Source organism: Gopherus evgoodei, chromosome 7 (genome assembly GCF_007399415.2).
Source record: "Gopherus evgoodei ecotype Sinaloan lineage chromosome 7, rGopEvg1_v1.p, whole genome shotgun sequence".
Taxonomy (NCBI): domain Eukaryota; kingdom Metazoa; phylum Chordata; order Testudines; family Testudinidae; genus Gopherus; species Gopherus evgoodei.
In genome coordinates this window covers 112,173,086-112,188,160 of record NC_044328.1, presented here as the reverse complement: position 1 = coordinate 112,188,160, position 15,075 = coordinate 112,173,086, and the positions used below count along the sequence as shown (strand labels likewise).

At 42.9% G+C, this 15,075-nt stretch overlaps 1 protein-coding gene across 7 annotated transcripts in view; it reads right to left on the bottom strand.

Annotated features, from left to right (window-relative positions):
- Positions 1-1,062: 1,062 nt before the first annotated feature.
- Positions 1,063-15,075, bottom strand: part of TMCC1 (transmembrane and coiled-coil domain family 1) — a 202,867-nt gene continuing 188,854 nt past the window's right edge. For all 7 annotated transcript variants that reach the window (XM_030568961.1, XM_030568960.1, XM_030568957.1 and 4 more), the window contains 2 exons: positions 8,880-9,015; positions 1,063-5,338 (listed from right to left, as the gene is read on the bottom strand). In XM_030568961.1, the coding sequence (XP_030424821.1) occupies positions 5,024-5,338; positions 8,880-9,015 (451 nt within the window). In that variant the 3' untranslated portion in view covers positions 1,063-5,023. The remainder of the gene's footprint in view (positions 5,339-8,879; positions 9,016-15,075) is intronic.

Below are 15,075 nucleotides of genomic sequence, written 5' to 3'. Positions count from 1 at the left end.
GAATGAATATTTAATCTCTAGTACGATGATTGAATTAACAGTATGGGCCCATGAAGGTGTGTGGGGAGTTAACATCTGGCAAACAGCCGCCTTTGCTTTCTAACCTCTAACTCATTCTGAGCCATGTGTCTGTTTCTCGAAGAATCCCAGTAAACTGTCAGTCTATTCCCCCTATTTAATGTTAGTGCCTAGATTTGCAGACAGTTGCTCTAGGCCTTTTTTTTTTTTTTTTTAAACTGCTCAGCCTGCTGACAGTCAAGAAGGGTACAAATCTCCCCTCCAGTAACGCCAAACTTCGTGCACATGTCCATTCCCACGTGTGCAAGTACCCAAAGGGATTCCGGGCGCTGAGTTCCAGAGACTCAGAGGAACGTTGAGTGATTAGTGCTAGCTTGGGACTTATGAGACGGGGTTCAATTCCTTGCTCTGCCATAGGCTGTAACACTTAGGGGAAGTAACTTAGCCTCTCTGGGTATGTGTACATTGCAGCTGGGAGAGAGCTGCCCAGCCCTGGCAGTCAGACTCATGCTAGCGCACTAAATAGCGGTGCAAGTGTTGCAGCTCAGACGCTCAAGCCTACGGAGTCGGATGGGCTTTAGAGCCCAAGCTACATCATTGATACAACTATTTTTAGCATGATCCCCACTAGCGCAAGTCTGTCCATCCAGGCTAGGGGGCACACTCTGAGCTGCAGTGTGGACGTACCCTCTCTGCTCCAGTTCCCCAGCTGTAAAATGGGGATAATAATAGTACCTCCCTACTTCACAAGGGTGTTGTGAGGATAAATATAGTAAAGATTGTGGGCATCCTAATGGGGGCCAGATAAATACTTTAGATGGCTAGACAGAGGGAAATGGCCAAGACTCCACACACATTGGTGGTGGTTCTTCCTGTGTGACAGTCCAGTATGTCTCAGGGTGGTGTCGTTAGGGGACTGCTAGAGAACTTGACTTGAATTCTGTGTGGTTATGAAATGTTTCAGTGCACTACAATAGGCCCTCTCACCATTTCCCTGTCTTCAGTCACCCACACTACCTTTGGAAAAAACCAAACCACACACAGTTAATAGCTGAGGTCTTTATTTAAATTTTTTTATATACAGTAAGTGTCACAGATGAATCTGTGACGATCAGACAAGACATATGTAAATCTCTCTCAACAATTAGCAGCTTAAGACCTATAAACTACAGTGTTAACGTTCACAAGTGTCATTTCTGTACTTTTCAGACCGTGCAAGTGAGTCTTTGTTTTTCTTTATTTTTTTTTTTCTTACACTTAAAAAACACACTTACAGCTAAGTCAATTGCCTACTACGATACCACCTGGCACACACAACACAGACACACGTAGGGTTTTTAACTCTAGCCACATTCAGAATCACTTAAAACTGGCCAAGCCATCCAATCTCAACACAGATCCCTTCATAGCTTGGCTTCGTCTGTTATAATGCTGCTTTTTGTTTAATATTTTAAAAATGCATATTTTTCAAAGTTGAAAGACTGTCTCTCTTCTGGCCCAGTGCAACAATGTACAGAACTCACCATTTAATCTGATCAGATCTTAAGTACTCACTAGATTGGAATAAACCAATAAAGTAATTGCTGTGAACATGCTCAGCATAATTAAATTAATGAAGCTCAAGGGAAGGAGAATTTTGTAAACCTGTCTAAAAATGGCATTTTTTAATTTTTTTTAAACACAATGAGACAGGAGATGGGGGAGCAGGTGAACTTCATTTGACCCCTGGAATATCATTTAACAGTCACTTCTTTTTGAACTAATGCAGTTCATTATATTCTCTCCTTCCTTATATGCCCCCGTGATATGTGCTAAACATATCTAAGCAATTTCAGAATTGTTTCAACTCCCAACATGAAATGTTTTGCAACTCAAAGAGATGGTCACACAACTTTACATACATAGGGAAGGATAATAAAAGGTTCACATGCACACACACCCATGGCAGATACTGTCTCCCACAAGTCACCCAGGAATGCTTCACCTTAAGAGAATGAACATAACCCACAGCAAGGAAAGGAGCTTTAAAGCTAGAATCACATTTCCAACAATATAATCATTGTTCAACTATTAGAAGTCATCACAGGACTTCAGATTGAAGGGGGAGGAAATAAACCAAACTTTCTGCTAATGAAAGGCAAAAAACCCCACACTAGTCCTGTTAGAATATTAAAAAAAAAAATGGATGCAGCATCATATATGGCATTAACTGCAGACTACTTTTTGGAATGGAAAACTTTTGGAGAGAGAGACACAGACAACATTGTCCAGGACCAAGTAAATGGCCTTCACAAAACAGTTTTGGGGTGAATGTTTCTATTAAGTCCATTACTTCCGGCAAATTACTTCTTTACTAAAGAAGATTAAACACAACAACATCCAAAGACTGTAACTGAAGGTAGGGTACCTCGCAGAAAACAGGCAAATATTTCCTTCAGACATTACCATGATGTGGGAAGAATGAGTGTAAAAAATCGGTTGGCTTTTAATTCATTCCCAAGTTTGTTCATGCACTAAACCAACTGTAAACTTTTACACTGTGACCTAAACTATAAAGAGGTGCAAAGATTGGGCTTCAGAAATATTGAGGCAACAAAGCTCTCAGATCATGTGTCAAGGGTTTATTACTCTGATCTCCCTACCTTTGTTTCTGAGGAAACCTAACAGGAACAGAGTATTTTTATATAGGTGGATGAAAATTATAGATCTAATTTAATTACACAAGGGCATTAAACCCCACTGAGTTTTGCCATGGCTGGCAACTGTCATCTGTTAAGGGAATTGTTTATACATACAGGTTCTCTATCTGAAACTTTTGTGGAAATAGAAATGTTTATTTTTGGCTTGAGTCAGTTGCAACTGGCAACTTGTTCTTAACAAAGACAGCAGTGGATTAGTGCACAGTGACAAAGTGAGGTGTGCTGGAATTGTCACAGGGTACCTGAGTTTAAAGACAGAAGTGTGGCTATGAAGGGGACATGCTGAATCTCTGAAGGAGGAACAAGGATGGTTGGGCAGAGAACTTTCCTCTCCTGGCTGGCAGTGATCAGAGTATTAAGACCTTCTCAGCAGAGAGAGAGGTGCTAACCTAGATCTGGAGAATTTCCTGGGGCTGGGGGTAGACACAATAGCATGAATTCCTATACTTGCTATTACATATCATTTTAAGTCACTTGGGCATAATTTGGTTCCTACATAGCATTTAGGCCAAGGGAGAAGGAGAACAAGTCTGATTAAATACTGCAAATCATGTGAAAGAGAATCCACGAGTCTTATTTGTGCTACAAAGACTTTCAATGGAACTAAAAACTTTACTTTTTCTCCAGTGGAAACAGATACTGAGCCAGATTTTTTTTTTTTTTTTAAATTCCTTCAATATGAAAACTTGCCAGTAACAACAGATTACTGGGAAAAGATGTTGCTGCGACTTAAGTCATACTTGTAACTGACATTTCCTCTAGTGCTTTGACAACGGAACTGTATTACGTCCCTGCCTTCCCGGCTGCAGGAAAGGGGGCTCTATGTGGCAGGCTACATGGATACACAGCATACAAAGAAGTTTTAAACATAAAGACAATGATCTTACCACAGTCTGATGGGATGACAACTTTGGTTTCAGTTATCAGAGGTGCATTTAAAAATAAATTATCGGGGATATTTATGAGAGGATCAGTCGTTTGAACGAACTATCCCTTTAATAGTTATTCTCTCTTTAAGAATCTCTTTCTCCAAAAAAGGGATGAGGAGAAATTCCTTGTTCTAAGGAAAACATTCTGAGGCCAGGTAGACAGATTTAGGAATGAGAAATCTAACACCCCATGCCTCCCTCACACCGACAAAAAGGACAGGAAAAAAACTGCATGACAAAAATGTGTGGAGGAGGAGGAAGTTATTCATGATGCTGCATCTGCAAGCCTAGGAGGACAGTTAAATGGCACGGGAATAGACCTGCCTTCCTCAGACTGGTGTCAATAGAAACTACTTTCCGCCCTCCTCAAAACTGTTTCAGGACACGATTGCTCACACTTAATTATTCACGCAATTCTTCATTTAAAAAACATCACTTCTTTATTAAAGAGGAAAATAATGACCCTCCCATCCCCTTCCAAAAAACCCCCAATAATAATAATAATAATAATAATAATAAAAAAAATCCTATTATAGAAACAATAAGGAAGCACTGAGAGTTTGAGTATTACACTCTTCAAGTATGCTGTTCGGATTTTTTTTAAATCTGTGAATATACATATATAAAAAAAAACCTTAAAAGTGCGACCAAGGGCTTTTGCTTAAAGATAAGTATTTAAAGGACTACTTCAAAATACTGTAGTATGACTGTGCAGTTACTGTGTGTACAGCATGATGCTTCCACTTTGTATGCTTAGCAAGACTTAACAGACCTTCTAGAAAATTATTGTATGTCAGGTCAGCACAAATGGCCGACCCAGAAGCTGAGTTGGGGGAGAGCCGTGCGCTGTTTTTTCTCTCATTAAGGAAAAAACAAGCCACCCTGAATCCATACATTCGGACATGGAATGTGAGCAGGCTTCACAGTAAACATTAGCGTTACAGATTCGCTGTGGTACCATCGCACAAGGCTGTGCACACTAGCTTAATCTTTGCTATTTTTAAGCTAACCACGTTCTCTTCCTAACAGGTTTAGTACTGTAGTTCAAGCCATAATTTAAATTGCCCATTGGTGTGCTCCAAATTTTTATTTTATTCTTTTGTACACTTAAAGAATCTTAAGATTTGCATCCAAAGAGAACCATGCTACATAAAAATTATCCAGGATTCTTGCCAAAAAGAGTTCTTGAATAAAATCTAAAAAATACTATTGCAATGCATCTCGCAGAGAAAAATGTTATTCTAAATGTAAACAAATTCACTCGGACACTTTAAAATTTCAGCGGAAGAGTTGCTGACTAATCTTTGCTGCGCTCACTTGCCCGTGAGCGCCAGGGTGAGTGGGTCAGTGGGACGATGCAGCTGAATCCTTGTGCCATCATCTGGGGGGCGACAAGAATCGTTCCAAGTAGCCAGCGATGGCGTCCCAGTGCTTCCACATAAAGGCAATGAAAACCACCACAAATAAAGTGCTGAACGTCCTGTTGCGAGTTTTCATGAGGGGGACAACACAGTTGGCCACGGTAGAGACGAAGACTAGGAGAACAGCCATGACGGCCAGAAGGATGTTGATGAATTTACCCAGCAGGTTTCTGGCAGTGGCATTTTCCAGGCCCTCTAGCTGCACCACTTGTTGCTGTTGCTGCTGAAGCTCCATCTTGGAGATCCTGGTCTGACAGGCCTCCAGAGCCTCCTGTTGGGAAGAATGGAACGGTTATGTTTTCAGTGTTTGCATGGTGAATCACAGTGGTACTTAAAGACTAATTGGTGCCTACTGTAATGTGGCGACATTCTTTGGGTCCTGCTCACCTGCTTCAGGATATGAGTCACTCAAGTTGATTTCATATCCTGCAGCAGGAGCAGAGGAACCCCGTGCCATTTCTCGTGATTTATATGAGTCCCTTATTAAGTAGGAACTGCAGTTTGCAGGAAAATACCTATTTCTGACCTCATTTACAAGCGTGTCTCTACTGACTGCTCCACTGACTTTAAATTCTTGATTTACTGCGGTTTTCAGGTGTGTGACAGGCTGGGGGTTATATCTGTTTCTCCAAACTGATTTGTGGAAAAAACCCATCATGTTTTATTTCAGCTCCCTTTTGAGTGTTAACTTGTGTTTCACTGTACACTGGAACAGTTTCATTAGACTGCATCATCCCTCTTGTGTTGGAGGAGCCTGACACGTAGCTGTCTAACCCTAAATGAGAAGACCATCAACGACTGAATAATCTTCCCATATTAGGATGATGGAGGTTCTGTTAATGAACCTCTGTAAGCAATCCCACAGAGGGTGGGAGAATGGAAAAACTCACCAGAAGGAGCACGAGGTGTTAGAAACTGGTTTCAGAAAGAGACTCTCTCTGCCAGAATGAGTAAGGTTGGCTGGGAGAGATCTGGACTCCTGCAGGACACTGATCAAAATCCAAATGATATTCAGGAATGGCAAGGACACTGGATGGAGGGTCTTGTGCTCAGGTGTTTGTTACTCTTCCATAGATCTGTAAATCACGTGTACCTCCTAACAGTGAAGTGTGTGGGTGTTTAACAAGCTACTTTGCAAAGCCCATCTGGTTTTTCCTGTAACCGCCACCTAGTTCCCAATGAACTAAACTATGAACCAGAGCACCCGTGTGGGTTGGGTCTAATACCCCAGCCTGGTGACTGCTCACCAGGGGAAATTCAGCCAGGGCTGTAACAGAGGCCAAAAGTATTTTTCATCTCTTCAGTGCTATCAGACATTTTAGAAACAAAACCAGATTCTACCTGGAGGGATCAGAGATGGGAGCTTTTCAACCTTTTATTCCTCTGTTCTAATGCCATTTGGGTCAGTAGTTACCAACTGACAGCATCCCATGCAAAATGAGCATGTGGCACTCATTGTGTTATCTTGCTTGGCAATCTCAGAGATACGTAGGACTGAATGGGCCACGGAAACTGAATTATCCCTTCTTGTTCTTAGAGGTAATCCCTTCACGTAAGGGACTCTTGCATTACTTTGCCTGTTTTGGAGCAAGAGGTCTTCAATGTCCAGGGTTGTTAATCTAGCTCAGGGGTCGGCAACTTTTCAGAAGTGGTGTGCCGAGTCTTCATTTATTCACTCTAATTTAAGGTTGTGTGTGCCGGTAATACATTTTAATGTTTTTTTAGAAGCATCTCTCTATAAGTCTATATATTCTATAACTAAACTATTGTTGTATTGTAAAATAAACAAGGTTTTCAAAATGTTTAAGAAGCTTCATTTAAAATTAAATTAAAATGTTGACCTTACGCCGCCAGCCTGCTCACCCGCTGCTGGTCTGGGGTTCTGTTCACCTAGGCCGGCAGCCGGCTGAGCGGGGCTTGCAGCCAGAACCCCAGACCGGCAGCGGGCTGTACAGGGCTGGCGACTGGGACCCCAGATTGGCAGTGGGCTGAGCGGCTCCTTTTCTACCTCCTTTTCCCCGGTTGACCATCATTCTCACAACCCTGAGGAACCTCTCATTTGAACTGAGCAGCCCTCAGAGATGATCCCTAATTGGCTTTGGGAGCCACTTTTGAGCAGTATTATTTCCACTATGATAAATTTGAACTCAGGTACCCTACACTGTGCTGCAGAATACAGAGCAACCATTAGGCCAGAGTCCAGGGAGAAACAGGTTCTATCTACCACTTCATTATTTTTAAAATGTGATTTCAATACCCTATTACGGAAGTTGTACATTGATCTCCCATTTAGCCAAATGAACTCTCTCTCCCAGCTGTGTCATGTCACCATCCTACCTAAAGCTGGTGTGCTGAAGAATGCAGCATTGTCTGGTGGATGGATCACAAGACTGAGAGCCAGGATTTCCTGAATTATAGTCTCTGTTCTAATAGGACTAATATTTACCTCTCTCTCAGTAGTGCTGAGGATTAAGTCATGTTTCCAAAGTGCCTCATCAACATGGAAAATTTACATCAGAAATGCTGAGTCATGAAACTGAGGTTAAGGAAAAGGCTACTGATGAATCCCACCTCATTTTAAGCTTCCTGTCCTACTCTTTTCTCCTGCCTGGGTAAATTTGAGAGAGAGATGTACAGCTGGGTCCCTGCAGCACATTTAAAAGTGAAATCTTGATATTTGATAGGGTAAAGGCCATGGTACCACGGTCTCCAGACATTTATTTTAGCTTTACTCTAGAAAGTCATTGTTATTTGTTACATTTCTCCGCTATTGCGTAAAACGCTGATTATGCTGTGGAAGTCAATTTATCGAGGGCCTCCCAGAGGTTACATAGTTTGAAAGCAATAGGCAAAACTGATTCAACCAATCCTGCAGTTGGGTCAACAAATGTAGCCCAAAGAAAATCACTGCCTCTGTCTGGTGGAACCAGCTTGTAAGATTCAACTGTGCAAAGGGCAGGCTTTGATCTAAAATTCTCCTCCCACTAAAAATATTCCAAGTCTTCTCCCCAAATCTGAGGAGCCTGTTTAAACCAACAATGTGAATTTAAAACCGCTTAGAGCTTGTTTATAAATGGGTCTTTATAAGCCTTAGCTAAAGCCCAGGTACTTTCCCAGATCACTTGACTTTAGCCTGCAGATGCTCCTCCAACTCTGTAAAACCCCCGTTTCCACAGGCTACTGGACTCTAGATACTATCACATACTGAAGGAAACTTCTCTTGCAAACACCTCCTTATTTGGGCATGAAAAACAGAATGGATTTTTTTCCTGACTGAACACAATGGATGCATAAAGCCAGCTACTGTTTTCCCTTCAATATCTGTGCTGATTGCTCTAAAAGTAGTGATACACTCTGGAGCCGTCTACTGGGAACACTACCATAAAAACTTCCTGCTCATGGCTCTGCCCACTGTTTCCAATATGTGCAAATACTTGTATTATGGGCACCACCAAAGTTGGGGGGCATGTTCCCACTGGGCCTTAACCTAAAAATCCCATGATGGGACAGGTGGCAGGTTCTTCTGAACATGGATACGTGAACAGTCATGCATATATAGTTGGCAAATACACAATGGCTTCCCCTGCATCAAGGCTGTTAGAGAGAGAATTATGAGAGCTAAAGATAGATTAAGGTGCTCTTGAAAGCTCAAGGTGCACAACTCTCCCATTAGTCTTTGTTATATTGCTAGTAAAACACACACATATGGAACTAAGAACATTTTGGAAAACTAGGGAAATAGCCATTGCTACTGTGTGCTTGCATGCTTTGAAGTGGGAGCAGGAACTTGCTAAACCCAGCCTCTCACCAACCTGGATGTCTCGAGCTCGCTCATAGGACTGATAAGCTATTTTCTCTTCCATGCTGGCCAACTCCTGCTTTAGATTAAGGATCTCATTCTGGTGGAGCTCTGTCAGGTCATTTAGCTGCTCTTCTAGTCGTTCACATCTAGAAGTGAGAAACGTAGGGGAGTTATTTTAGTGAGAACACAATGGTAAAATTACATCAACAAGAATCAAGAGATGAATCGTGGAGATCTTCCTTGAAAACCAGCATGGCTGATATTAAATTATTTACGTTTTCCTTGCCCCTTCACTCTGAGGATCTCAGAGTGATTTTGGACAATAAACTATGCCTCCTCACTGTGAGATAGGTAAATCTTGCCCATGAGGTAGGCAAACAACCCTATTTTCAACAGGGAGAAACAGGCACAGAGAGGCTAAATGACGTTACAAAGGAAGTTAAGGACAGATTCCCTATTCTGAGTCTTGTGTTTAAATCACCAATCACCCTTCATATAACACTAACACAGGCCCCCCGCCCCCAAGGTTATACTTAGTGAAGCAATGTGAGTAATTAATAAGACTGATGTCTAAGTCAGAGAATGTGATGGTCTTGTTTGGCATTACATCACTACATGTAAGGTCACATGGATGGATTTTTTCCCATTAGCTTCTGAGAGTGATTCTGTCTGATTGGCAAAATTACCATGTTCTATTATTTATGAGAAGAGCATGTAAATCATTAGCCTGGAGGCTAATTTTTTAGATTTCCAGTGGCAAGCGGATTGCATGTGGTTCCCATTTGAGGGGGGCCAAGGTTTAAAATGTGAGTTATTCCAAGGGTGGAAAGTCTCTTCTATTAGCAAAACATGCAGTAATTGTGCAGCACTAACCCCTCAATGCAATTGTAACCTTTCAAATGTGAAGTATTTTGCATTTATATATAGCCCTTTCATCTGAAGATTTCAAAGTGCTTTACGAGCAATTAGCTTTCAATACCCTCTGTGAATTTAGTTAAAATATTCACATATTTTCTGAAGAGTAAACTGAAAAACAGAGATAACAAGGACCCAGAAATCCTAAGTCATAGGCACTATTTAGGCTGGCCCTTTCCCCCTCGCCTCTAAAATTTCCCTCCATTACTACCACTGGTTCAACTGCATGAGTGGTAGCTATTGTGAGAACATTCACAATGCAACAGAACTCTTCTACTCGCCTTTTAGAGTTAATATTTGATGGTTCACTAACAAATAGTGGCTGACTCATGGGCTTCAGACTCTATGGACCTGAGCTACCTTCAGCATTAATGTTTTGCAATGAAAAGAACAAAAAACTCAGAAGATGCTTGATGCTTGTTACCTCAAATAGTGGGGCTTTACTTAAAGATCTGACTTTTTAAGATAGTTGTAGTTGAAACACAGGGTATGTCTACATCTACAATTTTGCAGCGCTGGTTGTTACAGCTGTATTAGTACAGCTGTATAGGGCCAGCGCTGCAGAGTGGCCACACTTACAGCAACCAGCGCTGCGAGTGGTGTTAGATGTGGCCACACTGCAGCGCTGTTGGGCGGCTTCAAGGGGGGTTCGGGGAACGCGAGAGCAAACCGCGGGGAAGCAGGTCTCCTTCCCTGGGTTGCTCCAGTGTTCCCCGAACCCCCGTGCAAGCAGGTCTCCTTCCCTGCGGTTTGCTCTCGCGTTCCCCAAACCCCCATGCAAGCAGGTCTCCTTCCCCGCAGTTTGCTATCGCGTTCCCTGAACCCCCCTGCAAACCACGGGGAAGGAGACCTGCTTGCACGGGGGTTCGGGGAACGCGAGAGCACACCGCGGGGAAGGAGACCTGCTTGCGGGGAGGGGGTTCGGGGAACGCGAGAGCAAACCGCGGGGAAGGAGACCTGCTTGCAGGGGGGTTCGGGGAACACGAGAGCAAACCGCGGGGAAGGAGACCTGCTTCCCCGCGGTTTGCTCTCGCGTTCCCCGAACCCCCCTGCAAACCGCGGGGAAGGAGACCCGCTTGGGGGGGGATTCGGAGAACACCGGAGCAAACCGCGGGGAAGGAGACCTGCTTGATTACCAGAGAGGTATCCTCAGGTATGCTGGGATACCTGCTTATTCCACGGAGGTCAAGAAAAGCGCTGGTAAGTGTCTACACTTGATTACCAGCGCTGGATCCTCTACACCCGAGACAAAACGGGAGTACGGCCAGCGCTGCAAACAGGGAGTTGCAGCGCTGGTGATGCCCTGCAGATGTGTACACCTCCTAAGTTGCAGCGCTGTAACCCCCTCACCAGCGCTGCAACTTTGTGATGTAGACAAGCCCACAGACAGCTTTGGCACGGGAGAGTCTCAAACAATGACAATCATACATGGTCAGCCAGTTGGGATGCAAAAGCACATCACTGACTGATGCTGCTCATTCTGAAAAGAGCTCCCAGGCATCTTTGTTAAGATACATCATTGGAAAAAAAAAAAGAAAAACAAGAGTACCTTGTCAGCACCGGGGAATCAAACAATGTGAGTTGCAATGTAGAGATGGACTGGTGAAAAATTTGGCCAGTTATTTATAATGTAGCTGCTTGCTCCCACCCCACTTCCCTTTCCCCAAAATACTGAATTAAAAAATAGTCTGCCACCAGCCAAGCACTCAGGATCAAAATTAACACCCCCTCCTCCACCAAAACAAAATCAACACAACCCCCTAAGTGCAGCGTAAATTAGGAGGAAAAGTATTCTGCATGTTAATACTTTAAATGTCAAGCTTTTCCAAAAGGTTGGTTAAACAAGGGACTTGAACTTTTACGAAAAATACAGTGATTGTGTCTTTACGGAAACATAAGGAAACCCTGCAAATCTGTAAACCTCAGGATTTGGGCTAACACGATTAGCAAAGAAGGTGACATCGTGCTTCCTGGACCCTGCAATGCAGGGCTACTGGCTTATTCTGAAACCAAAATTAACTTCATGCGACTCCTGCTTGCTACCTTAACAGTGCTTTCCCCACTTACAGTACGGAGCCAGCCACAGCTTTTGCAGATTGATTTGTTCCCTTACTTCAATTCAACAATTATCCAATACACAGATTTTCAATATACTTACTGGGACTAACCTTACTCTGTTTATTTGATTTTCATTTCCTGTTTTGTTTGTAACATATATGAGTTTAAGAGCTGGGGTTTTTTTGGTCTATCACACTGGAAAAGATGAAAAGTTGGTCTTATGACAAAAACGCAGGACTGGGAGCCAAAATTTATTTGAGAAAAGATAGAGAAGTTTAGATTAGATGGTATTACAAAGTAAATGTCCCATTTCGTCCCTTGTAAAGTCATCTGTAAAGAGGGGCTAATATATATATGTGTGAGTGTGTGTGTATATATATATGTATAATATATACATGTATATATACACAGATATACATACACACACACACACACACACGTGAGGGTGGTAACAGCCACGTGATCATTTTCATTATCAGACTCATCTGGCTGCCTCATCTGTGCGAATCCTCAATGGGCTATTTAACATTCCTAGCCCCTGAGCAGATTCTAAGAGCTGCCATTTCTTTTTACTCACCAACCATAAAACTGAAAATCTAGCCCAGTAGTCTAGAAGTCAAAGGCTAGACCAGGAGTCTTTTAAACAAATATAATTAGTATGAGATCCAACCAGTTCTAACTACAAAAAAATCAGATACAAAAATTAAAGCACAATGTAGCATTTTGGCTGATGGGTTTCTCTTAGCTCTTGCAGGATCCTGCTAACTGTACTTTCCAGTGACGCTGGCTTAAACACTCACCCCCCCCCCCCAAAGTGAGCTGGACACATCCCAACTATATGAGCTCATGATTTAGCTGTGTGCAAACAGGTTCCCCTAATGGGACAGGAACCATGAAAAAACTCAGCAGCAGCTTTATTTCAGATTCTCTACGGAACGGAAAGTCCCCGCTTCTTTCAGTAAACAACTGCCACCTTTCAAAGGATGAGATAAGCAACAGGCTATTTTGGAGTTTGTTACAGCTGAAAAAGAACAACTGCTGAGGACCAGACCAGGATCTTCCTCTCTCCATGATTCAGTTCTAAGAGGAGTGGTTAAACTGCCTGAGGCCATATCAGCTGGCCAATGGGCAGGTAGCACAGTCTTTCACATAGCCTTGGCAATGTGTACACTGGGACAGCTAGAGCAACCTGCAGTGCAGGGGAAATAAAAAGAGAGACACAGGAAGAACTGGAGAGACTGCCCTAATACCACCCCACCCTTGACTATACTGATAGTCAAAAGCTGAAAAGGGGAGGGAATCAGGCAGGTCATGGAAAACCTGCAGAGTAAGTATTGGCTGGTAAATAGAAACTAAGGCAACGTAAAACAAAGGACATACACCTGCAAAAAAAGTTGGGGTGGGGAGAAATTTAAGATGACTGGGCTGGATACAGAAGTTTGATGGAAAAAGATTATGGCACTTGTATTCTTCCAATTGCCAGGACAGATGTAAACACTCAGCAAGAGGTGTTCTCTCTCTCTCTCTCTTTTAAATTAAAAATTATTTTAGAACATCTGTGCTTTGTGCTAGTATCTGAAAGGTTCCCCAGAAATAGCACACACTTGTTAGCTATTCATAGCTTTTAAGGCCAGGTATGAGCAATACAAATCCCCAGCCTGATAAATTAAAACCACAATCTGTGTCTCCATCTTCCCTGGAGGATTTATTTTAAGGAAAAAGAGTGGACTAACAGTCCAAACACAGGACTAGGAGTCAGGCATGCCAGAGTTCTAATCTGAGCTAGGACAGTGGCTTTGTCTACAGTCTTGAGCAAAGCATTTAGCCTCTCTGCTTCAGTTTTCTCCTCTCAAAGAAGTGTTAGCTTCTATCTTCCGGATGCTTTAGAAGGCCAATTAAGTGGTAGGTTTTAATACCAAATTCAGCAGTCAATTACTACAATGAACTAGTCTGGTTTGCCATGATTTAGTCTTTCAGATCTTTGCAGATCAGACACTTCCCTGTGCAATTATTAACTTTTCATCTCTGAGTCTCCCCACTACCCTATTGTCCCCTGCATTCATCTGAATGAGTATTTAAAAAGAGGCAGAATATGGACATTGCTGGAAGCTGGTTTCCTAAGATGTGTGGGGCTTTGGATAATCTCTTGTGCTTACTGAACGTTAGTGGGCAAGAGTCTCCCCCCTCAACCCCCAATTACAAGTAAACTTTGCTAAATGCCTCCAGGGAAGGACTAACTAGCTCAGCAGCCAACAAATTAAAGCCCAACTGCCTATACTGTATTAGTTCAAGCTGCTATTTTGCTTGTGCTGTAGTTTGTATGCAGCATTGTTACCTAAATATGGATGGCTAGTGCTTCATGTGTCCAACAAAATACTAAATTGAAACAAACAAGAGGAACCTTTCTTTATTATGGATTGGCAGATCAGATGTCACGTCACTTTGCTAAGGTACTGTAGGATAAAAAGTAGGGCCCTATCAAATTCTGGCCATGAAAAATGCATCACGGACCATGAAATCTCATCCTGTGTGCGCTTTTACTCTATACTAGAGCGATTTCGCAGGGGAGACCAGCATAACTCAAATTGAGGGAGTTGCAGGAGGGGTCACAAGCTTATTTTAGGAGGGGTTGCAGTATTATCATCCTTACTTCTGCATTGCCTTAGAGCAGTGGCTATTGGCCAGGCGCCCAGCTCTGAAGGCAGCGCCTCACCAGCAGGAGCACAGAAGTAAGGGTGGCAATACGATACCATACCATGCCACCCTTACTTCTGTCCTGCTGCCATCAGAGCTAGGCGGCCGGAGAGTGACAGCTGCCAACTGAGGGCCAAGCCCTGCAGGTAGCAGTGCAAAAGTAAGGGTAGCAATACCATACCATGCCATCCTTACTTGTGTGTGGCTGCTGGCAGTGGGGCTGACTTCAGAGATGGGCATCCTGCCAGCAGCTGCCGCTCTCCAGGTGCCAAGCTCTGAAGCTAGTGCCGCCACCAGCCGCAGCGCAGAAGTAAGGGAATCAGTTTTGCACACCCCCCCCCCCCAACAGCTCCTTTTGGGTCAAGACCCCTAAAATTACAACATCATGAAATTTCAGATTTCAATAGCTGAAATCATGACATTTAAGACTTTTAAAATCCTATGACTGTGAAATTGATCAAAATGGACCAAGAATTTGGTAGGGACCTAATAATGAGCACTGGAAACAAGCTCCTGTGCTGGGCTCTTGTATCAATCAA